The sequence below is a fragment of the Oncorhynchus mykiss genome, chromosome 13, assembly GCF_057628025.1.
Source record: "Oncorhynchus mykiss isolate SJ-2025 chromosome 13, ASM5762802v1, whole genome shotgun sequence".
Taxonomy (NCBI): domain Eukaryota; kingdom Metazoa; phylum Chordata; class Actinopteri; order Salmoniformes; family Salmonidae; genus Oncorhynchus; species Oncorhynchus mykiss.
Window position 1 is genome coordinate 77,966,371 of NC_143034.1, and position 26,095 is coordinate 77,992,465.

The window sequence follows — 26,095 nt, forward strand, 5'->3', positions numbered from 1 at the left end:
ACCAGGACCTCCGGGAGGTTTTCAGTAAGGCCCAGGCCACATCGCTTCCTCCACACTGGTTTACCCACTGACTGGTTTACCTAGTGACTGGTTTACCTACTGACTGGTTTACTTACTGACTGGTTTACCCACTGACTGGTTTACCCACTGACTGGTTTACCCACTGACTGGTTTACCCACTGACTGGTTTACTTACTGACTGGTTTACCCACTGACTGGTTACCCACTGACTGGTTTACCTACTGACTGGTTTACCTACTGACTGGTTTACCTACTGACTGGTTTACCCGCTGACTGGTTTACCTACTGACTGGTTTACTTACTGACTGGTTTACCCACTGACTGGTTTACCCACTGACTGGTTTACTTACTGACTGGTTTACCCACTGACTGGTTTATCCACTGACTGGTTTACCTACTGACTGGTTTATCCACTGACTGGTTTACCCACTGACTGGTTTACTTACTGACTGGTTTACCCACTGACTGGTTTACCCACTGACTGGTTTACCCACTGACTGGTTTACTTACTGACTGGTTTACTTACTGACTAGTTTACCCACTGACTGGTTTACCCACTGACTGGTTTACCCACTGACTGGTTTACCTACTGACTGGTTTACCTACTGACTGGTTTACCCACTGACTGGTTTACCTACTGACTGGTTTACCCACTGACTGGTTTACCTACTGACTGGTTTACCTACTAACTGGTTTACCTACTGACTGGTTTACCCACTGACTGGTTTACTTACTGACTGGTTTACCTACTGACTGGTTTACCTACTGACTGGTTTACCCACTGACTGGTTTACCTACTGACTGGTTTACTTACTGACTGGTGTATCTACTGACTGGAGTCCATTTCTGCCAAGGTCAAATCAGTTTACTGGACACACACTCACTCACACAAATGCCTCCGTGCCGGCACACACACACCTCAGTGTTTGAATGTCAGACAATTAAAAGCATTGTGTTTCCTTGGTGACATGGCCATTCATGTCTGTGTGTGTGTGCGTGTGTGGGTGTGTGTGTGTGTGTGTAAGTGTGTGTGTGTGTGAGTGCGTGTGTGTGTGCGTGTGTGTGTGCCTCTGCATATGCCTGTGAGTGTGCTTGCGTGTGTGTGTGTGTGTGTGTGTGTGTGTGTGTGTGTGTGTGTGTGTGTGTGTGTGTGTGTGTGTGTGTGTGTGTGTGTGTGTGTGTGTGTGTGTGTGTGTGTGATATTGTGGAGAGACTGAGGGGTGCGTTACTCAGAGTGACAGCCAGAAAGGTGACATTGCCACCTGCCTGGGAGTCGGGCGCCAGCCGCGTCGTAATTTCTCTGTCTCGTTCCTGTTACCTTGATCAACTACAGGATAACAGAAGTGTTCCCTCTGCCTCGTTTTCCCTTGAACGAGCGACTCAAAGTGTGTGCGTGTGTGTGAGTGTGTGCGTGTGTGCCTCTGCGTGTGCCTGTGAGTGTGCTTGCATGTGTGCTTGTGTGTGTGCTTGTGTGTGTGCATGTGAATGTGCGTGTGTTTTTTAGTGTGTTAGTGTGTTTGTGTGTGTGTGTGTGTCTGTCTGATGGGTGATGGATAGTTTACTGCCTCCCAACCTGTTCTCACCACCACTAGTTTACAACTTCTACTCTGTCCTCCTCTCTCATTATCTCCCTCTCCTGTTCTCTCACTTGGAGCATCACCTTAGGTCATAAACTACTGCAGAGAGGAAAAATAGAGAACCACTTTAGAAAAGAAAGAGAGAAAGAGAGAGAAAGAGAAAGAAAGAAAGAAAGACTGGCTTTATGTGGAGTGTTTCACAATACAGAACAGGTATTTCAGCGGCTCCATGTTCACAAACCTAAAATCATACAATAAACAGCCTGTGAAAAATGGAATCAAATTGTAGTGAATTTGAGCCAAACTGAAACCAGGAACCTTGAGGAATGACATCAAAGACATGACTGCCTGCGCCAAGAAGCTGCAGACTAGAAAGGAGGGAAAGGAGGGAGTGAATTTAGAGGGTAGCTACCAGAAGCTTAGTACCTACATGATGTGAAACACACAGACACACCCTGTGCCAATAAGGTCCAGACCTCAGTTCAGGGGTTGAGGCATGATTAGCAGGGCAGCAACACAACTCTGCAGTATTAAGGTCCAGACCTCAGTTCAGGGATTGAGGCAGGATTAGCAGGGCAGCAACACAACTCTGCAGTATTAAGGTCCAGACCTCAGTTCAGGGGTTGAGGCATGATTAGCAGGGCAGCAACACAACTCTGCAGTATTAAGGTCCAGACCTCAGTTCAGGGATTGAGGCAGGATTAGCAGGGCAGCAACACAACTCTGCAGTATTAAGGTCCAGACCTCAGTTCAGGGATTGAGGCAGGATTAGCAGGGCAGCAACACAACTCTGCAGTATTAAGGTCCAGACCTCAGTTCAGGGATTGAGGCAGGATTAGCAGGGCAGCAACACAACTCTGCAGTATTAAGGTCCAGACCTCAGTTCAGGGATTGAGGCAGGATTAGCAGGGCAGCAACACAACTCTGCAGTATTAAGGTCCAGACCTCAGTTCAGGGGTTGAGGCAGAATTAGCAGGACAGCAACACTACAGTATGTCAATATCTCATAACCATGACTAATTAGATCCATGAGTCACAACAGCAACTCAATCACTGCTATCAGTTAACATGTACTGTAACCATCTGGAGAGAGAGAGAGGGAGATCGTTACAACACTCTCTATATATAATATGACATTTGTAATGTCTTTATTGTTTTGAAACTTATGTATGTGTAATGTTTACTGCTAATTTTTATTGTTTATGGAGAGAGGGAGAGATGGAGAGATGGAGGGAGGGAGAGAGGGAGAGATGGTGAGATGGTGAGAGGGAGAGAGGGAGAGATGAGAGAGGGAGAGAGAAAGAGATGGTGAGAGGGATAGATGGAGAGAGGGAGAGATGGAGAGATGGAGAGAGGGAGAGAGAGAGAGAGGGAGAGAGGGAGAGGGAGAGAGGGGGAGAGGGAGAGATGGGGAGGGAGAGAGGGAGAGAGAGAGAGGGAGAGAGGGAAATATGGAGAGAGGGAGAGATGGAGAGAGAGAGAGGGGGAGAGAGAGAGGGAGAGGGAGAGAGGGAGAGGGAGAGAGGGAGAGAGAGAGGGAGAGAGAGAGACAGACAGACAGACAGACCACTTACCGAGCCAGCCTCGCACCCTGCCAGCAGTGACTGGGTTTCACTATTAAAGCTGATCAGCCTGGCTGAGCATTTCACTGTAGCCACGTCACACCTTGGGCATGGTCTTTTCCTCCACACGAGCCAAAGATGTCACAGTCCGACGCAGATAGAAAGACGATAACATGACGGGGAACCCAACCATCTACCTTCCCAGATGCGTCTATCTTCTCGGAGCATCGTTTACAGACTGGGTGCCGTTGGAGTAGACTGCTAGGGGAATAGTTTCGTGCGCTCTCCTCTCCTCTGCACGCCTCCGTCCCTTCCCTCGGCAATGTTTTGTTTCGTTCTCCCATTACCCAACCCCGCCGTCTGTCATTTATGAACTTTTAGCGCCGCTGTGCAACAGTTTCTCCGCACCCAGTGCGCGGAAGACTATGAAGACCACGCGGAAATGCCGCGCTCTGCTCTCGGTTGGACTCAACCTGGTCGCGCTGTTTTTTTCCACCACCGCGTTCATTACGACGTACTGGTGCGAGGGCACTCAGCGCGTCCCCAAGCCCAACTGCAGCAAGCAGCGGCGGCACAACTGCATCGACAACGGCACGAACGAGACAGACCAGAGCAAGGTCCACTACAGCTGGGAGACCGGAGACGATCGCTTTCTGTTCCGCCGTTTCCACACCGGGATCTGGTACTCCTGCGAGGAGAACATTCACGGTCCAGGTGAGATGATAACGTTTCTGTTAGTTAGACGCGCTCATAATGAGTCATTAGAACTATTTACATCCGGTTGAATGTTGACTAATGGTCTCGGGAAATCGGATAAATGGGTTGAAATCACAACTAAAATCTAAGTTTATTTGTCATATGCAACAGGATCCAATGGGATGTAAACGGTAGTATGTAACGCGAGCTCTTATCTCAACTGTTGCACGTTGCAGGAATAATCTCAAAACGTTTCAATAAGTAGGTTCATTAAATAATAATAAAAGGATGTTGGTATGATAAATCGTCTTAACAAAGTGCGCTGACAGTGAAACGGAACATCTGCTGTTTACTGTCTTCTATAGGCTACGTTTAGAATATTACGACCAGAACTCAATCAGACAGTTATTAGTTAATATCGGACTTTACTGAATTAACAGTGATACGTAGGCTGAACATTCTCACATTGATTGATCTGCGACGTGTATTGGATGCTGCACACACTCTCTCGTCAATATCTCCCGCGGTACGTAACTCATATGAGCTAATCGTTCACTTCAACAACAGGTTTACTCTCAGACTCAGAAATCGAATTAAAGTGTATTGGTACATACACAGATGAGCAGATGGTATCACAGGTGCAGAGAAATTGCTTGTGTTTCTAGCTCCAACGGTGCAGTAATACCAAGCGATACAGAACAACAGGCACTTAATCCACAAAGTAAAAATAAAGAAATTACGAAAAATGTCAGACTGAGCAATGACAGGGTCTTGAATATGTATTTAATTTCTTTGTTTTATTACTTTTTTGATGATGTCGTTTTGTATTGCTAGGTATTATCACTGCACTGTTGAGGCTAGAAATACACTGCAGATCAAACACCGTTTCTATTCACATACTGTCCATACTGTCGATACACACCATTATATACAAACGGTGTCTAAGACAGGAACACAGTTCATATGAAGTAGGTATAGCCGTATGTAAACATGACTAACGTGACCTGTGTTCAGTGACTCTGTATACATAGGGCAAAGCAGTTTCTAAGGTGCAGGGTAGAGTAACGGGTGGTAGCCGGCTAGAAACGGTGACTACGGTTCAGCGCAGGGTACTCGGAGGAGACCGGCTAGAAACGGTGACTACGGTTCAGCGCAGGGTACTCGGAGGAGACCGGCTAGAAACAGTGACTACGGTTCAGCGCAGGGTACTCGGAGGAGACCGGATAGAAACAGTGACTACGGTTCAGCGCAGGGTACTCGGAGGAGACCGGATAGAAACAGTGACTACGGTTCAGTGCTGGGGTACTCGGAGGAGACCGGCTAGCGGTGAATGTTTAACAGTCTGATGGTATAGAAGCTGTTTTCAATCTCAGCTCTGTCATTTTTTTTTTACTACTACTAGATGGTAGCGGGTTGGCTCGGTTGGCTGAGGTCCTTGATGATCTTCTTGGCCTCCCTGTGACACAAGGTGGTGTAGGTGTTCTGGAGGGCTGTCAGTGTTTCCCCAATGATGTGTTGGGCTGACCGCACCACCCTCTGGAGAGCTCTGAGGTTGCGGACGATGCTATTGCCGTACTACGTGATGACACAGCCTGACAGAATGCTCTCAATGGTGCATATATATACATTTGTGAGGGTCTTAGGGCCCAAAACTAATTTATTTAGCCTTCTGTGGTTGAAGAAGTGCTGTTGAGCCTATTATCTGTGTGAAGAGACCATTTCGGTTGACAGTGATGTGCATGCTGAGTAATATGACGTTTTTCACCCTCTCCACTGCAGCCCGTCAATGTGGACGGGGGAGTGCTCTCTCTGCTGTCTCCTGTAGTTCACGATCAGCCCCTTCGTTTGGTTGATGTTGAGGTAGAGGTTATTTTGTTGGCACCACTCTGCCAGGGCTCTCACCTCCTCCCCGTAGATTGTGTCATCGCTATTGGTAATCAGGTCTACCACTATAGTGTCGTCAACAAACTTGATGATTGAGTTGGAGACGTGCGTGGCCATGAAGTCGTGGGTGAACAGGGAGCACGGGAGGGGGCTGAGCACGCACCCCTGTGGGGCGCCCATGTTGAGGATCAGCGTAGTGGAGGTGTTGTTGTCTACCTTCACCACCTGGGGGTCGGCCCGTCAGGAAGTCCAGGACCCAGTTGCACAGGGAAGGGTTCAGACCCAGGGCCCTGAGTTTAGTGATGAGCTTGGAGGAGCACTATGGTGTTGGAAGACTGACCTGTAGTTGATGAACAGATTTCTTACATAGGTATTTCTCTTGTCCAGGTGGGATAGGGCAGTGTGCAATGCAATGTTGATTGCGTTGTCCATGGATCTGTTGGGGCGGTATTGCGAATTGTAGTGGGTCTAGGATGCCAGGTAAGGTGGAGGTGATATGATCCATAACTAGTCTCTCAAAGTACTTCATGATGACAGAAGGGCGATAGTCATTTAGTTCAGTTACCTTCGCTTTCTTGGGTAAAGAAACAATGGTTCCGCATCGTGGTTGTCTTTCCCTTTATAATCTGTGATTGTCTGGGATCTCGGCCACATACGTATTGTGTCTGAGCCGTTGAATTGCGACTCCACTTTGTCCCTGTACTGTCATTTTGCCTCTTCTATTGTCTTACAGGGGGTCATAGCTGGTCTGTTTGTACACGTTCACGTTCCTAGTCACCTTGCCGTGGTTAAATGTGGTGGTTCGCGCTTTCAGTTTTGCACAAATGCTGCCTAATCTAATCGCGACAGTGCGAACAACATCCTCTATACACTTCCTGATGAATTCAGTCACCGAGACAGTGTAGACGTCGATACTATTTTCAGAGGCGACCCCGGAACATTTCCCAGCCTCTGATGATCAAAACAATGTTGAAGCATAGATTCCGATTGGTCAGACCAACGTTGAACAGTCCTTACCATGGTAACTTCCTGTTTGAGTTTCTGCTTATATGAGGGAAGCAGCAGAATGGAGGTATGATCTGATTTGCAATAGAGAGGGCGGGGGGAGGGTCGTGTAGCCACCCCAGAACGGAGGTATGATCTGATTTGCCATAGAGAGGGTGGGGGAGGGTCTTGTAGCCACCCCAGAACGGAGGTATGATCTGATTTGCCAAAGGGAGGGCAGGGGGAGGGTCTTGTAGCCATCCCAGAACGGAGAGTAGCAATGGTCAAGAGTTGGTGTTGCACATGTAGCACAGAAGATGTGTTGATATAATTTCTGCGTTTTGTTTCTCAGATTTCCTTTATTAAAGTCCCCAGCTACAATAAAGGTGGCCTCAGAATATACGTTTCTCAGAGAGAGAGAGAGAGAGAGAGAGAGAGAGAGAGAGAGAGAGAGAGACAGAGAGAGAGACAGAGAGAGAGAGAGAGAGACAGAGACAGAGAGAGAGAGAGAGAGAGAGAGAGAGAGAGAGAGAGAGAGACAGAGAGAGAGACAGAGAGAGAGACAGAGAGAGAGAGAGAGAGAGAGAGACAGAGACAAAGAGAGAGAGAGAGACACACACACACACACACACACACACACACACACACACACACACACACACACACACACACACACACACACACACTCACAGGCAGAGCTTTATGGGAGCTGTGGAAGCCAATGTATCCTTGTGAGCACTATCTGGCCAAGTCCTTCTAATTGTTTCAAACCTAACCCAAGCCTTAACCCTAACCATAACCACACTGCTAACCTAACCCAAGCCTTAACCCCGACCATAACCACATTACTAACCTTATGCCTAACCCCGACCCTAACCATAACCACTCTGCTAACCTTATGCCTAACCCTGACCATAACCACTCTGCTAACCTTATGCCTAACCCTGACCCTAACCACACTGCTAACCTTATGCCTTAACCCTGACCATAACCACTCTGCTAACCTTATGCCTAACCCCGACCCTAACCACTCTGCTAACCTTATGCCTAACCCTGACCCTAACCACACTGCTAACCTTATGCCTTAACCCTGACCATAACCACTCTGCTAACCTTATGCCTAACCCCGACCCTAACCACTCTGCTAACCTTATGCCTAACCCCGACCCTAACCACACTGCTAACCTTATGCCTTAACCCTGACCATAACCACACTGCTAACCTTATGCCTTAACCCTGACCATAACCACTCTGCTAACCTTATGCCTAACCCCGACCTTAACCACTCTGCTAACCTTATGCCTAACCCCGACCCTAACCACTCTGCTAACCTTTTGCCTAACCCTGACCCTAACCACTCTGCTAACCTTATGCCTAACCCCGACCCTAACCACTCTGCTAACCTTATGCCTAACCCCGACCCTAACCACTCTGCTAACCTTTTGCCTAACCCTGACCCTAACCACTCTGCTAACCTTATGCCTAACCCTAACCACTCTGCTAACCTTATGCCTAACCCTAACCACTCTGCTAACCTTATGCCTAACCCTAACCACTCTGCTAACCTTATGCCTATCCCTAACTTTAAATTAAGACCAAAAAGCTTATTAATGTTTTTTATAATTTTTGAGGGTACAAACCATTTGGACTTTGTAGCTAGGCCATTTAGTGGGAACCCAGTGTTCTCACCATTCTCTGGGCTGGTAGGCTGGCATTACCTCGTACCTCAACACAGCTGTCCTATGTTATCTGCCAGGCAAGCAGGCAGGGTGTGTATGTATGCGTCTTTGTGTGTGTGTTTGTGCATTGTGCTTTGTGTGTGTGTGTGTGTGTGTGTGTGCTTTGTGTGTGCTTTGTGTGTGCTTTGTGTGTGTGTGTGTGTGTGTGTGTGTGTGTGTGCTTTGTGTGTGTGTGTGTGTGTGTGTGTGTGTGTGTGTGTGTGTGTGTGTGTGTGTGTGTGTGTGTGTGTGTGTGTGTGTGTGTGTGTGTTAGATATTAGATATTGTAGTCAATATCAGGTAAGTGAGGACAGGGAAGTAGCTAGATAGTGTAGTCAATATCAGATCAGATCAGTAAGGAGAGGGAGGTAGCTAGATAGTGTAGTCAATATCAGATCAGGTCAGTGAGGAGAGGGAAGTAGCTAGATAGTGTAGTCAATATCAGGTAAGTGAGGAGAGGGAAGTAGCTAGATAGTGTAGTCAATATCAGATCAGTAAGGAGAGGGAAGTAGCTAGATAGTGTAGTCAATATCAGATCAGGTCAGTGAGGAGAGGGAAGTAGCTAGATAGTGTAGTCAATATCAGATCAGTAAGGAGAGGGAAGTAGCTAGATAGTGTAGTCAATATCAGATCAGGTCAGTGAGGAGAGGGAGATAGCTAGATAGTGTAGTCAATATCAGATCAGGTCAGTGAGGAGAGGGAGGTAGCTAGATAGTGTAGTCAATATCAGATCAGGTCAGTGAGGAGAGGGAGGTAGCTAGATAGTGTAGTCAATATCAGATCAGGTCAGTGAGGAGAGGGAAGTAGCTAGATAGTGAAGTCAATATCAGATCAGGTCAGTGAGGAGAGGGAAGTAGCTAGATAGTGTAGTCAATATCAGATCAGGTCAGTGAGGAGAGGGAAGTAGCTAGATAGTGTAGTCAATATCAGATCAGGTCAGTGAGGAGAGGGAAGTAGCTAGATAGTGTAGTCAATATCAGATCAGGTCAGTGAGGAGAGGGAAGTAGCTAGATAGTGTAGTCAATATCAGATCAGGTCAGTGAGGAGAGGGAAGTAGCTAGATAGTGTAGTCAATATCAGATCAGGTCAGTGAGGAGAGGGAAGTAGCTAGATAGTGTAGTCAATATCAGATCAGGTCAGTGAGGAGAGGGAAGTAGCTAGATAGTGTAGTCAATATCAGATCAGGTCAGTGAGGAGAGGGAAGTAGCTAGATAGTGTAGTCAATATCAGATCAGTAAGGAGAGGGAAGGAGCTAGATAATGTAGTCAATATCAGGTAAGTGAGGAGAGGAAGTAGCTAGATAGTGTAGTCAATATCAGATCAGTAAGGAGAGGGAAGTAGCTAGATAGTGTAGTCAATATCAGATCAGTGAGGAGAGGGAAGTAGCTAGATAGTGTAGTCAATATCAGATCAGATCAGTGAGGACAGGAAAGTAGCTAGATAGTGTAGTCAATATCAGATCAGTAAGGAGAGGGAAGTAGCTAGATAGTGTAGTCAATATCAGATCAGTAAGGAGAGGGAAGGAGCTAGATAATGTAGTCAATATCAGATCAGTAAGGAGAGGGAAGTAGCTAGATAGTGTAGTCAATATCAGATCAGATCAGTGAGGAGAGGGAAGTAGCTAGATAATGTAGTCAATATCAGATAAGTGAGGAGATGGAAGTAGCTAGATAATGTAGTCAATATCAGATAAGTGAGGAGATGGAAGTAGCTAGATAATGTAGTCGATATCAGATCAGTAAGGAGAGGGAAGTAGCTAGATAGTGTAGTCAATATCAGATCAGTAAGGAGAGGGAAGTAGCTAGATAGTGTAGTCAATATCAGGTAAGTGAGGAGAGGGAAGTAGCTAGATAATGTAGTCAATATCAGGTAAGTGAGGAGATGGAAGTAGCTAGATAATGTAGTCAATATCAGATCAGTAAGGAGAGGGAAGTAGCTAGATAGTGTAGTCAATATCAGGTAACTGAGGAGAGGGAAGTAGCTAGATAATGTAGTGAATATCAGATCAGTAAGGAGAGGGAAGTAGCTAGATAGTGTAGTCAATATCAGATCAGTAAGGAGAGGGAAGTAGCTAGATAGTGTAATCAATATCAGATCAGATCAGTGAGGAGAGGAAGTAGCTAGATAGTATAGTCAATATCAGGTCAGTGAGGATAGGAAGTAGCTAGATAGTGTAGTCAATATCAGGTCAGTGAGGAGAGGGAAGTAGCTAGATAGTGTAGTCAATATCAGATCAGATCAGTGAGGAGAGGAAGTAGCTAGATAGTGTAGTCAATATCAGGTAAGTGAGGAGAGGAAGTAGCTAGATAATGTAGTCAATATCAGATCAGTAAGGAGAGGGAAGTAGCTAGATAGTGTAGTCAATATCAGATCAGATCAGTGAGGAGAGGAGAGGAAGTAGCTAGATAGTGTAGTCAATATCAGGTATGTGAGGAGAGGGAAGTAGCTAGATAGTGTAGTCAGTATCAGATCGGTGAGGAGAGGAAGTAGCTAGATAGTGTAGTCAGTATCAGATCAGATCAGTGAGGAGAGGGGAGTAGCTAGATAGTGTAGTCAGTATCAGATCAGATCAGTGAGGATAGGAAATAGCTAGATAGTGTAGTCAGTATCAGATCAGATCAGTGAGTAGAGGGGAGTAGCTAGATAGTGTAGTCAGTATCAGATCAGATCAGTGAGGAGAGGGAAGTAGCTAGATAATGTAGTCAATATCAGATCAGTGAGGACAGGAAGTAGCTATATATTGTAGTCAATATCAGATCAGTGAGGACAGGAAGTAGCAAGATAGTGTAGTCAGTATCAGATCAGTGAGGACAGGAAGTAGCACAAATCTACCATCCCGTCTCCAGTCAGCTGTTCGTTCCACAAAAAACTGTGATGGCTGTTTATTTAACGGTCGTCATCCTTAACCGTTGGTTATGTGGTTATATGGTAACTGTGATGGCTGTTTATTTAACGGTCGTCATCCTTAACCGTTGGTTATGTGGTTATATGGTAACTGTGATGGCTGTTTATTTAACGGTCGTCATCCTTAACCGTTGGTTATGTGGTTATATGGTAACTGTGATGGCTGTTTATTTAACGGTCGTCATCCTTAACCGTTGGTTATGTGGTTATATGGTAACTGTGATGGCTGTTTATTTAACGGTCGTCATCCTTAACCGTTGGTTATGTGGGTATATGGTAACTGTGATGGCTGTTTATTTAACGGTCGTCATCCTTAACCGTTGGTTATGTGGTTATATGGTAACTGTGATGGCTGTTTATTTAACGGTCGTCATCCTAACCGTTGGTTATGTGGTTATATGGTAACTGTGATGGCTGTTTATTTAACGGTCGTCATCCTAACCGCTGGTTATGTGGTGATGTGGTAACTGTGATGGCTGTTTATTTAACGGTCGTCATCCCTAACCGTTGGTTATGTGGTTATATGGTAACTGTGATGGCTGTTTATTTTCACGACGGTCGTCATCCTTAACCGTTGGTTATGTGGTTATATGGTAACTGTGATGGCTGTTTATTTTCACGACGGTCGTCATCATTAACCGTTGGTTATGTGGTTATGTGGTAACTGTGCCAGGTCCTGTGTGTGTGCGCCCATTGAGAGAGTGAGGAACGATCACATCCTACAGGGATGACAGACAGAGCTGTTACCATTTAACGATCCTACATAACGACCATCAATTAACTAATGAACCCATAACGACCATCAATTAACTAATGAACCCATAACGACCATCAATTAACTAATTAACCTCCATAACGACCATCAATTAACTAATGAACCCATAACGACCATCAATTAACTAATGAACCTCCATAACGACCATCAATTAACTAATGAACCTCCATAACAACCATCAATTAACTAATTAACCCACAACGACCATCAATTAACTAATGAACCCATAACGAGCTCGGTCCATCACATCAACCTGTTCCATTAGTGATTAACTTCCAGACATGTTTACAAGATACTATAGTTGTAGAAGTTACCTTTAGACAGGTCCAGGATCAGCTCAGAGAGGGAGAGAGAGAGAGAGAGAGTTTGAGAGAGAGAGAGAGAGAGAGAGAGAGAGAGAGAGAGAGAGAGGGAAGGAGGGTGGGAGGGAGAGAGAGAGAGAGAGAGAGAGAGATTGAGAGAGAGAGAGAGAGAGAGAGAGAGATTGAGAGAGAGAGAGAGAGAGAGAGAGAGAGAGAGAGAGAGAGAGAGACAGAGAGAGAGAGAGAGAGAGAGACAGAGAGAGAGAGAAAAGACAAAAAGAGCAGAATCAGAGGCGGCCTTTGAAAGTGAACCTTGTTGCATCCAGTGTGTGGGTGTGTGACTCTCTCTCTCTCTCTCTCACACACACACACACTTTTCCAGTCTGAAATTCAGTGTTTTTCATCCAGTCCCATTCATCCAGATTTAATTCCAGCTGCTCTCTTTGTCGTTAACAATATCCCTTTCTTCAAAAAGTTCTTTAAAACTCTGAATTGAAACTATTCTGGCAGACTCCCCAAAACAATCTGTCCTAGGCTTTGTCCTCCACAAGTGTTTGCTTAGTCTTATCATTATGTACTATGTTGATTTGTCAAGGGAGAATAAGGCCTGGGATTTAATCCCATTGTGCTTTGTCAGCTTCGTGCCATTTAAAAGGAATTACTCTGTTCTGTTGTCTATGGAGAATAAGGTCTGGGATTCAATTCCATCGCGCTTTGTCAGCTTCGCTCCATTTAAAATAAACTCCAGATGGAGTCGACACATGCAGCGTTTACTGTGAATGCGGGGCTCCGGGGAAGAGCAGGAACATTGCCTTTAAAATGGTACATAGCTGACAAAACACATCCAGATAGAATCCTAGCCTTTTAATATTTAACCTCTTTACTGTGTTGTGTACTGTCTATGGAGAGTCACATCCTGGGTTCTGTTGTCTATGGAGAGTCACATCCTGGGTTATGTTGTCTATGGAGAATAAAATCCTAAGAGAGAGGTGTAGTGTTGGTCGGGTCAGTTTTAGGTTTTAATTAGTTTAAATTCTTTATGTTAACAGATATTAAAGCCCTTGTACCCCCCCCCCTCTTTCTCTCTCCCTCTCCCTCTCTCTCTCTCTCTCTCTCTCTCTCTCTCTCTCTCTCTCTCTCTCTCTCTCTCTCTCTCTCTCTCTCTCTCTCTCTCTCTCTCTCCCTCCCACCCTCCTTCCCTCTCTCTCTCTCTCTCTCTCTCTCCCTGTCTCTATCTTTCTCTCAGGTGAGAAGTGTCGTAGCTTCATTGATCTGGCTCCGGCTTCAGAGAGAGGTGAGTAATGTGGGTGTATGTGTGTGTGAGGGTGTATGTGCGTATGCTGGGATTTGTCTGTACCAGACTGAAGCAGCCTCACCACTGAATGGTCTTCTATAGGGGTTAAAGGTGGGCTGGACCACTGAATGGTCTTCTATAGGGGTTAAAGGTGGTCTGGACCAGGCTGAAGCATCCTCACCACTGAATGGTCTTCTATAGGGGTTAAAGGTGGTCTGGACCAGGCTGAAGCAGCCTCACCACTGAATGGTCTTCTATAGGGGTTAAAGGTGGGCTGGACCACTGAATGGTCTTCTATAGGGGTTAAAGGTGGTCTGGACCACTGAATGGTCTTCTATAGGGGTTAAAGGTGGGCTGGACCACTGAATGGTCTTCTATAGGGGTTAAAGGTGGTCTGGACCAGGCTGAAGCAGCCTCACCACTGAATGGTCTTCTATAGGGGTTAAAGGTGGTCTGGACCAGACTGAAGCAGCCTCACCACTGAATGGCCTTCTATAAGGGTTAAAGGTGGGCTGGACCACTGAATGGTCTTCTATAGGGGTTAAAGGTGGTCTGGACCAGACTGAAGCAGCCTCACCACTGAATGGTCTTCTATAGGGGTTAAAGGTGGGCTGGACCACTGAATGGTCTTCTATAGGGGTTAAAGGTGGGCTGGACCACTGAATGGTCTTCTATAGGGGTTAAAGGTGGGCTGGACCACTGAATGGCCTTCTATAGGGGTTTCGATCTCATTACGCTCATAAAATCACCAATATCTTTATTCAATTATTATTGTTGTCTATTTCTCTGTGCTTTGATTGGTGGGGAAAAACAGGTGTATGTAGCCTACTGTAGCCTACTACTCTTTTAAACGTTTAAAAAAACAAACATTTTTCAGAACAATTAGCTTGATAACAAGAGAAAATGTAGCTCTGAAAAAAGTATCAAAAGAACGGTGGATAAAGATAATTGGAAGTTTAAGGGAGGAATGTACAGAGAGATATGCATTAATCTAACCATATATCTCCTAACAGACAGAGAGATATGCATTAATCTAACCATCTATCTCCTAACGGACAGAGAGATATGCATTCATCTAACCATCTATCTCCTAACAGACAGAGAGATATGCATTCATCTAACCATCTATCTCCTAACGGACAGAGAGATATGCATTCATCTAACCATCTATCTCCTAACGGACAGAGAGATATGCATTAATCTAACCATCTATCTCCTAACGGACAGAGAGATATGCATTCATCTAACCATCTATCTCCTAACGGACAGAGAGATATGCATTCATCTAACCATCTATCTCCTAACAGACAGAGAGATATGCATTCATCTAACCATCTATCTCCTAACAGACAGAGAGATATGCATTCATCTAACCATCTATCTCCTAACAGACAGCGAGATATGCATTCATCTAACCATCTATCTCCTAACGGACAGAGAGATATGCATTCATCTAACCATCTATCTCCTAACAGACAGAGAGATATGCATTCATCTAACCATCTATCTCCTAACAGACAGAGAGATATGCATTCATCTAACCATCTATCTCCTAACAGACAGCGAGATATGCATTCATCTAACCATCTATCTCCTAACAGACAGAGAGATATGCATTCATCTAACCATCTATCTCCTAACAGACAGAGAGATATGCATTCATCTAACCATCTATCTCCTAACAGACAGAGAGATATGCATTAATCTAACCATCTATCTCCTAACAGACAGCGAGATATGCATTCATCTAACCATCTATCTCCTAACGGACAGAGAGATATGCATTCATCTAACCATCTATCTCCTAACAGACAGAGAGATATGCATTCATCTAACCAACTATCTCCTAACAGACAGAGAGATATGCATTCATCTTTCCATATTTTCACAATGCCAAGCCAGTGTGTCTTATTTGCAATGGAAATATCTCTGTTTGCAAAAATAATTCAACCTCAGACGTCGTTATGAATCTAAGCATGGAACTTTCAAAGTTGCCTTCTCGCCCCAGAGGCCCGACGCAGAACAATTGAAGCGTTCACTGCACGCCACAGCATCGTCACAGAGCTGATGGAAGACTTCAGGACACTGAAGAAACGACAGGCAGAGGGACCAGGCCGCAGCATCGTCACAGAGCTGATGGAAGACTTCAGCACACTGAAGAAACGACAGGCGGAGGGAGGGACCAGGCCACAGCATCGTCACAGAGCTGATGGAAGACTTCAGCACACTGAAGAAACGACAGGCAGAGGGACCAGGCCACAGCATCGTCACAGAGCTGATGGAAGACTTCAGCACACTGAAGAAACGACAGGCAGAGGGACCAGGCCACAGCATCGTCACAGAGCTGATGGAAGACTTCAGCACACTGAAGAAACGACAGGCAGAGGGACCAGGCCACAGCATCGTCACAGAGCTGATGGAAGACTTCAGCACACTGAAGAAACGACAGGCAGAGGGACCAGGCCGCAGCATCGTCACAGAGCTGATGGAAGACTTCAGCACACTGAAGAAACGACAGGCGGAGGGAGGGACCAGGCCACAGCATCGTCACAGAGCTGATGGAAGACGTCAGCACACTGAAGAAACGACAGGCGGAGGGACCAGGCCACAGCATCGTCACAGAGCTGATGGAAGACTTCAGCACACTGAAGAAACGACAGGCGGAGGGACCAGGCCACAGCATCGTCACAGAGCTGATGGAAGACTTCAGCACACTGAAGAAACGACAGGCGGAGGGACCAGGCCACAGCATCGTCACAGAGCTGATGGAAGACTTCAGCACACTGAAGAAACGACAGGCGGAGGGACCAGGCCACAGCATCGTCACAGAGCTGATGGAAGACTTCAGCACACTGAAGAAATGACAGGTGGAGGGACCAGGCCGCAGCATCGTCACAGAGCTGATGGAAGATATCATCAAGCGGCTGAGGGACAACTTCTCCACCAGATCTGAAGACTACATCATGACTGCCCAACTTGCCCAAGGACGTCTGTACGTGACCATCTCACAGTCTGCCCAGGTGGAGAATTCTCCTCCCTTGCTAAGAAAGCGATACCCTCGATTGGTGAGGCCCCAGTTCAAACAGATGATTGAATTCCAGACATCACCATTCAAATCAGGGATGAGATCAGGAGTGCCGAGTCCTTGTGTGTCTTTTGGGTGTCATGCTCAGCGGAATACAACGGAATAAAGAAACATGCCTTTTATGTGCTGACAATGTTTGGATCGATTTACGCCTGCGAGTGAAGCTTGAGTTGTAGCTCAGCTAGTTAAGTTATTTATATGGGCCTTCGCCCCCACATAGCCTAGCTCAGCCTGTTAAGTTATTATATATGGGCCTTCGCTCTGAAGAAGTAGACTCAAATTAAGCCCTCTTGTTGTTTGTAAAGTCAAAAAAAAATGAATATTATTGTTGAAATTACGTACTCTACTGGTGTAGGTTTTCTCCATCTGTTGCTGGGCAACACTTGCATAACAAGTTAGCAATATTTTCAGCACCAGGCGCTGTTCACCTCCTATTGGTTGTGCTGCAGGTCCAGCTTTACGTTTCAGCACCAGGTGCTGTTCACCTCCTATTGGTTGTGCTGCAGGTCCATCTTTACGTTTCAGCACCAGGTGCTGTTCACCTCCTATTGGTTGTGCTGCAGGTCCAGCTTTACGTTTCAGCACCAGGTGCTGTTCACCTCCTATTGGTTGCTCTGCGGTTGCATCTTTACGTTTCAGCACCAGGCACTGTTCACCTCCTATTGGTTGTGCTGCAGGTCCAGCTTTACGTTTCAGCACCAGGTGCTGTTCACCTCCTATTGGTTGTGCTGCAGGTCCAGCTTTACGTTTCAGCACCAGGCGCTGTTCACCTCCTATTGGTTGTGCTGCAGGTCCAGCTTTACGTTTCAGCACCAGGTGCTGTTCACCTCCTATTGGTTGCTCTGCGGTTGCAGCTTTACGTTTCAGCACCAGGTGCTGTTCACCTCCTATTGGTTGCTCTGCGGTTGCATCTTTACGTTTCAGCACCAGGTGCTGTTCACCTCCTATTGGTTGTGCTGCAGGTCCAGCTTTACGTTTCAGCACCAGGTGCTGTTCACCTCCTATTGGTTGTGCTGCAGGTCCAGCTTTACGTTTCAGCACCAGGCGCTGTTCACCTCCTATTGGTTGTGCTGCAGGTCCAGCTTTACGTTTCAGCACCACTAAATGGTCCGCTGCCTGCTTCATTAGTTGACCGTCTCCTGCATCCTCTCTCCTCATGAATGAAGTTAAAATGTAACTTTTGCATTATTTAGGTGAGGTAACTTCCTTCTTGGGACATTGCATTTGGGAGTTTTTGCATCTCCGGTCCGATATATATATTTTTTAAATTAACAAAATATTAATAAAAAATAAAAAAATTGGGGGGGGGGGGGTCATTTTACTGGAGGTCCAGATTGGCCCGCTGGCACCCAGTTGGGGAACCCTAGAGACTCAGAGGTGTTGGCCCGCTGGCACCCAGTTGGGGAACCCTAGAGACTCAGAGGTGTTGGCCCGCTGGCACCCAGTTGGGGAACACTAGAGACTCAGAGGTGTTGGCCTGCTGTCCTCCAGTTGGGGAACCCTAGAGACTCAGAGGTGTTGGCCCACTGGCACCCAGTTGGGGAACCCTAGAGACTCAGAGGTGTTGGCCCGCTGGCACCCAGTTGGGGAACCCTAGAGACTCAGAGGTGTTGGCCCGCTGGCACCCAGTTGGGGAACACTAGAGACTCAGAGGTGTTGGCCTGCTGTCCTCCAGTTGGGGAACACTAGAGACTCAGAGGTGTTGGCCCGCTGTCCTCCAGTTGGGGAACACTAGAGACTCAGAGGTGTTGGCCCGCTGTCCTCCAGTTGGGGAACACTAGAGACTCAGAGGTGTTGGCCCGCTGTCCTCCAGTTGGGGAACACTAGAGACTCAGAGGTGTTGGCCTGCTGTCCTCCAGTTGGGGAACACTAGAGACTCAGAGGTGTTGGCCCGCTGACCCCCAGTTGGGGAACACTAGAGACTCAGAGGTGTTGGCCCGCTGGCCTCCAGTTGGGGAACCCTGCACTAGAGACTCAGAGGTCAGAGGTGTTTCAAGAATGTGTGTGTGTCTATATCAAATCAAATGTTATTGGTCACATACACATATTTAGCAGATGTTTTTGCTGGTGAAGTGAAATGCTTGTGTTCCTATCTTCATCAGTGCAGTAGTATCTAAAAATTCACAACAATACACAAATCTAAAAGTAAAAGAATGGAATTTAGAAATATATAAATATTAGGACAAGCAATGTCGGAGTGGCATTGACTAACATTTTTGTCCAGATGGGATAGGGCAGTGTGCAGTACAATGGCGATTGCATCGTCTGTGGACCTATTGGGACGGTAAACAAGTTGAAGTAGGTCTAGGATGTCAGGTAAGGTAGAGGTGATATGATCCTTGACTAGCCTCTCAAAGTACTCCATGATAACAGAAGTGAGTGCTACAGATAGTCATTTAGTTCAGTTACCTTTGCTTTCTTGGGTACAGGAACAATGGTGGACATATTGAAGCAAGTGGGATAGGGAGAGATTGACTATGTCCGTAAACACTCCAACCAGCTCATCTGCGCATGCTCGGAGGACGCAGCTAGGGATACCATCTGGGCCGGCAGCCTTGCGAGGGTTAACACGCTTAAATGTCTTACTCACATCGGCCACAGAGAAGGAGGGGGTGGGGCACGTTGTTATCCTTAAAGAAGGTGTTCAGTTTGTCCGGGAGCAAGGCGTCGGTGTCCAGGAAGTGGCTGGTTTTCCCTTTGTAATCGTCTCATGTCTGAGCCGTTGAATTGCATTTTGCCTGTTTGATTGTCTTATGAAGGGGATAACTGGACTGTTTCCAGTCATCTTTCCATGGTTAAATGCGGTAGTTCACGCTTTCAGTTTTGAGCAAATGCCGCCATCTATCCACGGTTTCTGGTTTGGGTAGGTTTTAATAGTCACAGTGGGAACAACATCCCCTATGCACTTCCTGATGAACTCATTCACTGTGTCCGTGTATACGTCCATGCTATTCTCAGAGGCAACCCGGAACATATCCCAGTCCGTGTGATCAAAACAATCTTGAAGCATGCATTCTGATTGGTCAGACCAGTGTTGAATAGTCCGTAGCAAGGGTACTTCCTGTTTGAGTTTCTGCCTATAGGAAGGGAGGAGCAAAATGGAGTTGTGATCTGATTTGCCAAAGGGAAGGTGGTAGGTATCCTGGAAGAGGGAGTAGCAGTGATCCAGTGTTTTTCCAGCGCGAGTACTACACTCAATGTGTTGATAGAACTTCGGTAGCGTTTTCCTCAAATTTGCTTTGTTAAAATCCCCAGCTACAATAAATGCAGCCTCAGGATATATTTTTTCCAGTTTGCAAAAAGTCCAGTGTAGTTCCTTGAAGGGCCGTCGTGGTATCTGCTGTAACTACAACGGCTGTAACTATAACTAAAGAGAATTATCTTGGGAGGTAATACGGCCGGCATTTGATTGGGAGATATTCTAGGTCGGGTGAACAAAAGGACTTAAGTTTCTTTACGTTATGACAATCACACCATGAAACATACACCACCACCTTTCTTCTTCCCGGAGAGGTGTTTTTTCCTGTCTGCACGATGTACTGAGAACCCAGCTGGCTGTATGGACGGGGACAGTGTATCCGGAGGGAGCCATGATCCTTTGAAACAGAGTATGTTACTGACCCTGATGTCTCTCTGGAAGGAGATCCTCGCCCTGAGCTCATCTACTTTATTGTCCATAGACTGAACATTAGTGAGTAATATCTCTGATTAATACTGCTTTCATCACTACGGTAAGGTCATCTCTGTTTAATACTGCTTTCATCCCCACACTAAGGTCATCTCTGTTTAATACTGCTTTCATCCCCACACTAAGGTCATCTCTGTTTAATACTGCTTTAATACTGCTGTTTAATACTGCTTTCATCCCCACATTAAAGTCATCTCTATTCTACACTGTGAGAGGGAGTGAGGGAGAGAGGGAAATAGAGAGTGGGGGGGTAGAGAGAGAGCGGAAACGAGGGAAGGAGGGAGAAGGAGAGAGTGGAAGGGAGGAAGAGCGACAGAGAGAGAGAGAGATAAATAGAGAAAGAGGGAGGGAGGGAGGAGTGCAGAGATACACCAACACAATTCTTCCTGTTCAGCCCTGTTACACACAGCCTTACTATGGAGAGAGGGAGACAGGGGTTCCTAGTAGAGAGGGGTTGCTAGTAAAGAGGAGTGTCCTAGTAGAGAGGGGTTCCTAGTAGAGAGGGGTTGCTAGTAAAGAGGAGTGTCCTAGTAGAGAGGGGTTCCTAGTGGAGAGGAGTGTCCTAGTAGAGAGGGGTTCCTAGTAGATAGGGGTTCCTAGTAGAGAGGAGTGTCCTAGTAGAGAGGAGTGTCCTAGTAGAGAGGGGTTCCTAGTAGAGAGGAGTGTCCTAGTAGAGAGGAGTGTCCTAGTAGAGAGGGGTTCCTAGTAGAGAGGAGTTCCTAGTAGAGAGGAGTGTCCTAGTAGAGAGGGGTTCCTAGTAGAGAGGAGTGTCCTAGTAGAGAGGAGTGTCCTAGTAGAGAGGGGTTCCTAGTAGAGAGGAGTTCCTAGTAGAGAGGGGTTCCTAGTAGAGAGGGTTTCCTAGTAGAGAGGGGTTCCTAGTAGAGAGGGGTTCCTAGTAGAGAGGAGTGTCCTAGTAGAGAGGGGTTCCCAGTAGAGAGGGGTTCCTAGTAGAGAGGGGTTCCTAGTAGAGAGGGGTGTCCTAGTAGAGAGGGGTTCCTAGTAAAGAGGGGTTCCTAGTAGAGAGGGGTTCCTAGTAGAGAGGAGTGTCCTAGTAGAGAGGGGTTCCCAGTAGAGAGGGGTTCCCAGTAGAGAGGGGTTCCTAGTAGAGAGGGGTGTCCTAGTAGAGAGGGGTTCCTAGTAGAGAGGGGCATCCTAGTAGAGAGGGGTTCCCAGTAGAGAGGGGTTCCTAGTAGAGAGGAGTTCCTAGTAGAGAGGGGTTTCTAGTAGAGTTAATGGGTCTCTATAGGGAGTAAACTTGTTACCTTGTACCTTGTTATTTAGCTACTTATTTGAATATCAACAACTCTCACCGTTTACATCTGGTCTGGGATCAGCAAGCCATTTTACATAGAATCTGGTCTGGGATCAGCAAGCCATTTTACATAGAATCTGGTCTGGGATCAGCAAGCCATTTTACATAGAATCTGGTCTGGGATCAGCAAGCCATTTTACATAGAATCTGGTCTGGGATCAGCAAGCCATTTTACATAGAATCTGGTCTGGGATCAGCAAGCTGTTTTACATAGAATCTGGTCTGGGATCAGCAAGCCATTTTACATAGAATCTGGTCTGGGATCAGCAAGCTGTTTTACATAGAATCTGGTCTGGGATCAGCAAGCTGATTTACATAGAATCTGGTCTGGGATCAGCAAGCTGTTTTACATAGAATCTGGTCTGGGATCAGCAAGCTGATTTACATAGAATCTGGTCTGGGATCAGCAAGCTGTTTTACATAGAATCTGGTCTGGGATCAGCAAGCTGTTTTACATAGAATCTGGTCTGGGATCAGCAAGCTGTTTTACATAAAATCTGGTCTGGGATCAGCAAGCCATTTTACATAGAATCTGGTTTGGGATCAGCAAGCCATTTTACATAGAATCTGGTCTGGGATCAGCAAGCTGTTTTACATAGAATCTGGTCTGGGATCAGCAAGCTGTTTTACATAGAATCTGGTCTGGGATCAGCAAGCCATTTTACATAGAATCTGGTCTGGGATCAGCAAGCTGTTTTACATAGAATCTGGTCTGGGATCAGCAAGCTGATTTACATAGAATCTGGTCTGGGATCAGCAAGCTGTTTTACATAGAATCTGGTCTGGGATCAGCAAGCTGTTTTACATAGAATCTGGTCTGGGATCAGCAAGCTGTTTTACATAGAATCTGGTCTGGGATCAGCAAGCTGTTTTACATAGAATCTGGTCTGGGATCAGCAAGCCGTTTTACATAGAATCTGGTCTGGGATCAGCAAGCTGTTTTACATAGAATCTGGTCTGGGATCAGCAAGCTGTTTGGTGTGTTCTGTCTCCTTCACTTTGATGTTTCTCTGACATTGTTTTCTCCTCCCATGGCTGTTGTTGTTTGGGATGATTTTTAAAACATGGCCACCTGTTTCCTGACAACTAGACGCCACCTGAGTTATTCATGATACTAGAAGAAGAGGATTTCTTTTTACGTTCACATTCAATTCCCAGAACTAACTCTCTTGGATTGGTTACACACACACACACACACACACACACACACACACACACACACACACACACACACACACACACACACACACACACACACACACACACACACACACACACACACACACACACACACACACACACACACACACACACACACACACACACACAGTTTATCCTGTTAGTGTATTGAATTCAGAGATAGTAAATGTTTTATAGGTGTCTCAGCTACTTAGGGTATATTGACAGACTGAGCCCTCTCTCTACTGTCTCCTTGGTTGTCTCCCAAATGGCACCCTGTTCCTAATATAGTGCACTACTTTGACCAGAGCCCTATAGAGCCCTGTTCCCTATAGAGTGCACTATTTTGACCAGACCCCTATAGAGCCCTGTTCCCCATAGAGTGCACAACTTCGACCAGACCTCTATATAGCCCTGTTCCCTATATAGTGCACTACTTTGACCAGAGCCCTATAGAGCCCTGTTCCCTATATAGTGCACTACTTTGACCAGAGCCCTATAGAGCCCTGTTCCACATATAGTGCACTACTGTTGACCCGTATTGGTCAAAGTCTAAATGGACTAGGGTCCACCCTGGTCAGAAGTAGTTCACCACGTAGAGAGATAAAGGGTGTCATGTGTGATGTATGTCTTGTGTTCCTGTCATTAAAATACTGACTGAAGAGTCATGTTATCATATATCTGATTCACTGTGTTTAATTTTTTACATTTAACTAGGCAAGTCAGTTAAGAACATATTCTTATTTTTAATAGCGGCCTACCGGGGAACAGTGGGTGAACTGCCTGTTCAGGGCCAGAACGACAGATTTTTACCTTGTCAGCTTGGGGATTTGATCTTTCAACCTTTCTGTTAGAGTCCTAACCTCTAGAATACCTGTCGCCCCTCACGAGGTCGGGGAGATGCAGCACAGTACAGCCTATCAACTCTCATCCCAAAGCTAGGAAAAGGTATCCTGGTCTGTCCCCAAGCTATCAGAGATGTATTCATCCCTCATCCCAAAGCCAGGAAAAATGTCTCCTGGTCTGTCCCCAAGCTATCAGAGATGTATTCATCCCTCATCCCAAAGCTAGGAAAAATGTATCCTGGTCTGTCCCCAAGCTATCAGAGATGTATTCATCCCTCATCCCAAAGCCAGGAAAAATGTATCCTGGTCTGTCCCCAAGCTATCAGAGATGTATTCATCCCTCATCCCAAAGCCAGGAAAAATGTATCCTGGTCTGTCCCCAAGCTATCAGAGATGTATTCAACTCTCATCCCAAAGCTAGGAAAATGCACCGGTGGATTTAGAGGGCAAATGACAATCATTCTGAATTGATTTCGACATCCCAGAGAAGACAGTAGAAACGTCCATATGCTCTGCAGGTAATCGTGCCTCCTAAACGCTGTCGTGACGTGGCCCTTTCTGGGTATAGATCGTGGCTTCCCCCTCTCTCTCTCTCCTACACCCAGGTTCTATTATCTCAGGCCATAAATTCCTGGAGGAGACTCTCTCCTCATGGCCACGCAGAAAGAGACACCTAGAGAGAACAAAGGATTTCACTTGGCCAAACTCCTAAATCCCCCAAAATGGGAATATGAAACAAAAGGTCCACTTGTGAGAAGGTGGGAGGGGTCCGTGGACACTTAAGGGACGGGTATGACGAGTGTGTTTCATTTTGGGTGACCTCAGAGAGGACAGGAAACACACATAACTATATCTCTTGATTGTGTACTTTTCTCAATGATGAGGCTTGCATCTAATTGTTGTATAAAATGAATGAGTAAAGATGAAACTATTTGTGAAATGATGTGATGTGATGTTTAAACATTTAATGTGAGAGAATTGTATTCCATCTAAAGTTGAACTAAGTCATTGGCCCGCCCCCGTGAGCACAGACATGATCTGATGTCATATAACCTCCTTTTCTACTGTTAGGAATAAAACCCCCTCCTGAGGAAATCCTCTTCAGACCACGCGTACCTCGGTGGAAACTGAGGTGGCATCGGTTTGAGTACCAAGACTAAGCAAACCCACAGCGTTATCAATTTCCTAACCATACCACGTGGAGCATTGGCTACACGGCTGGAAATGGTTCAACTCTGAGACTATCGATCCCTACAGAATAAGAGCAAATCTTATATACTAATTACTAGTCTGCAGCTCGAAATTATGTCAACCTGGGATGCGATTACAGACAACCGCCGAAACATCTACTCTATGAAAAACGTTTCTGAATGGAACTCTGAAGTATCCATCCTAACCATCAATGACTTTGATCTTCAGGGAAACAGAAAGAGACTCAGGTGAACTCTCCAGCAGACAGGCTGACAATTACAACAGAGATCACAACGACACCTGGGCGTAAACATATATTGATTGCAGTTATTCCCGAATGAGTGAGCGTTCATGTGCAAAGAATTAGCATTTCAATTAATATAATTATCAACTGTGTAGTGGTCTCTTTTTCCTTTCCCGCTTTGTCTCAGTCCACACCCACTTCCCCTTGGTCCACCAAGCCGTCATATTGGCCCACTAGGGAATCTTCCCTATCTTTTGTTAGTAACCAATATCTACTGTTAATTTGTTTATGCATTTCTGTGATTATTTAGTTAGTCAGTAAATAAATGATTAAGCCTGTTGGTGTGATGATTCAGAGTAAAGGGTCTATCTAATGTGGGCAGTGAAATCCACTACATTGTCGTTAGTGTTAGTGACTCTGGCAGAGAAAACTGCACTCTGGTAAGCTAGCTAACTAGCGGCTACTAAAGTTAGGAAGGTAAATTGAAATAAATTGCATTAATACACAAATATAAAGTTCTAAAGCCAAGAAAACAATATATAATCTACTTCCTCCGTATCCTGCAGTTTGAAGAAACTAATTTTAATTTAAAAAAGATCCCAAAAAAAGCTAAATTCAAAATGCGTGTGTGCCCGTGTGTGTGTGTGTGTGTATGTGTGTGTGCCCGTGTGTGTGTGTGTATGTGTGTGTGTGTGTATGTGTGTGTGCCCATGTGTGTGTGTGTATGTGTGTGTGTGTGTGTGTGTGTGCCCGTGTGTGCCCGTGTGTGTGTGTGTGTGTGTATGTGTGTGTGTGTGTGTGTGTGTGTGTGTATGTGTGTGTGTGTGTGTGTGT

At 45.9% G+C, this 26,095-nt stretch overlaps 1 protein-coding gene across 1 annotated transcript in view; it reads left to right on the top strand.

Annotated features, from left to right (window-relative positions):
* Positions 1-3,417: 3,417 nt before the first annotated feature.
* The window catches only part of gsg1l (gsg1 like), a 40,319-nt gene continuing 17,641 nt past the window's right edge, over positions 3,418-26,095 (top strand). Inside the window, exons 1-2 of the mRNA XM_036942102.2 lie at positions 3,418-3,874; positions 13,670-13,717. Of these exons, the coding sequence (XP_036797997.2) occupies positions 3,586-3,874; positions 13,670-13,717 (337 nt within the window). The 5' untranslated portion in view covers positions 3,418-3,585. The remainder of the gene's footprint in view (positions 3,875-13,669; positions 13,718-26,095) is intronic.